This window comes from Austrofundulus limnaeus, unplaced genomic scaffold (genome assembly GCF_001266775.1).
Source record: "Austrofundulus limnaeus strain Quisiro unplaced genomic scaffold, Austrofundulus_limnaeus-1.0 Scaffold2712, whole genome shotgun sequence".
NCBI lineage: Eukaryota > Metazoa > Chordata > Actinopteri > Cyprinodontiformes > Rivulidae > Austrofundulus > Austrofundulus limnaeus.
This window is the reverse complement of record NW_013955114.1, coordinates 1,810-3,424: the sequence shown is the minus strand read 5'-3', so window position 1 is coordinate 3,424 and position 1,615 is coordinate 1,810. Positions and strand designations below refer to the sequence as shown.

General features: G+C 39.3%; 1 protein-coding gene across 1 annotated transcript in view; it reads left to right on the top strand.

Annotated features, from left to right (window-relative positions):
- The window catches only part of LOC106511356 (glutamic acid-rich protein), a gene marked incomplete at both ends in the record, with an annotated part of 16,116 nt that extends 14,934 nt beyond the window's left edge, over positions 1–1,182 (top strand). The window contains 1 exon segment of the mRNA XM_014000113.1: positions 622–1,182. Coding sequence (XP_013855567.1) covers positions 622–1,182 — 561 coding nt within the window.
- Between the last annotated feature and the right edge of the window lie 433 nt (positions 1,183–1,615).

The window sequence follows — 1,615 nt, the reverse complement described above, 5'->3', positions numbered from 1 at the left end:
TGATTTAACCAGGTAGATCTCCCTTAAATTTAGATTTTTATGGGAGACTTTAAAGTGTCCTTTAAAAAAAGGAGATTTTAAGGTCTAAATTTTTTTACCTATGCATATTTTTTCCACTCAATCAATGTGTGATTTATTTATTTTCTATTCTAAGTTTTATATTGTGATATGTATCGTTACCGCCACTCATCATAATGTATATTGTGATATGAATTTTTTGCCATATCGCACATTCCTAATGTGAGGTCTCCGTGTTTTACACGGTGGAATCTGACTGATGAAAACTTTGGAGCTTAATCCGGGACCAGTTTGTGAATGAATAACGTCTGGTGTCGAGTCTGACATTTTTTTTCCGCATTGAACTCCACTGGGAAAAAATCTCATACATACTACCTGCTTAAATGTTCTCTACGTCAGAACTTATTAGGCAAATGTGTTTCCATCTATCCTTTTGTGCAGTAACTCTATTGCAGGATGGGGGAAATTGGCCTTGGTGGAGGTTTGCACTCTCCGAGTGCTTCTAGTTAAAAATAAAATTCTGTGACCTGAGCAGTCCAACAAGAGATATATGTGTGAATATAAAGCTACAGTTCTCCATAATGTACTGTTCTTGTGTTTCAGTGGTTCCTGAAGCTGATCAGGAGTTGATGGAGATTAAAGAAGATCCTGAAGAACTGAAGCCTGATGTGGACCAGCAGGACCAAGAACACCTCCATATAAAAGAAGAAGAGGAGGAACTATGGATCAGCCTGGGAGAGGAGCAGCTCAATGTGAAGGAGGAGACTGATGACACCATCTTTTCATTCACTGAAGTTCCTGTGAAGCATGAGGATGATGAAGATAAACCTGAGTTCTTACAGCTTCATCAACACCAAGATGAAGTCAGAGATGTTCCAACCAGCAGCTCAGCTGACAACCTGGAATCAACAACTGGTGGAGAGTCCTGTGGAGGAGCAGAAACTACAGTAAACCAAAATCTGAGTACTCATGAAGATGATTCTGACTCTTCAGAAACTGAAGTCAGTGAGGATGATGAAGAGGATAATTATGTGAACAATCCAGACTTTCAGCTGAAACACTTTGACTCTGGATCAAAACCTGAATACATTGATATGAACTGGGAGTCTCCTCCCAGTATGGTTCCTGAAACAGTTGGTAAAAACAACAAAATAGGACAGAAACAGTTTTGTTGTGAGCTGTGTGATCGAAGGTTTAGCCGAAAAGACTGTTTAACCACGCACATGAAAATCCACACAGGACAGAAACCATTTAGTTGTGAGGTGTGTGATCAAAGATTTAACCGAAAAGACAATTTGACCACACACATGAAAATCCATACAGGACAGAAACCATTTTGTTGTGAGCTGTGTGATCAAAAGTTTACCAGAAAGGAACATTTAAACACACACATGAGAATCCACACAGGACAGAAACCATTTTGTTGTGAGCTGTGTGATCACAGGTTTACCCAAAAGGCCCATTTAAACAAACACATGAGAATCCACACAGGACAGAAACCATTTTGTTGTGAGCTGTGTGATCACAGGTTTACCCAAAAGGCCCATTTAAACAAACACATGAGAATCCACACTAAAAACAAAGCACTCATATGACT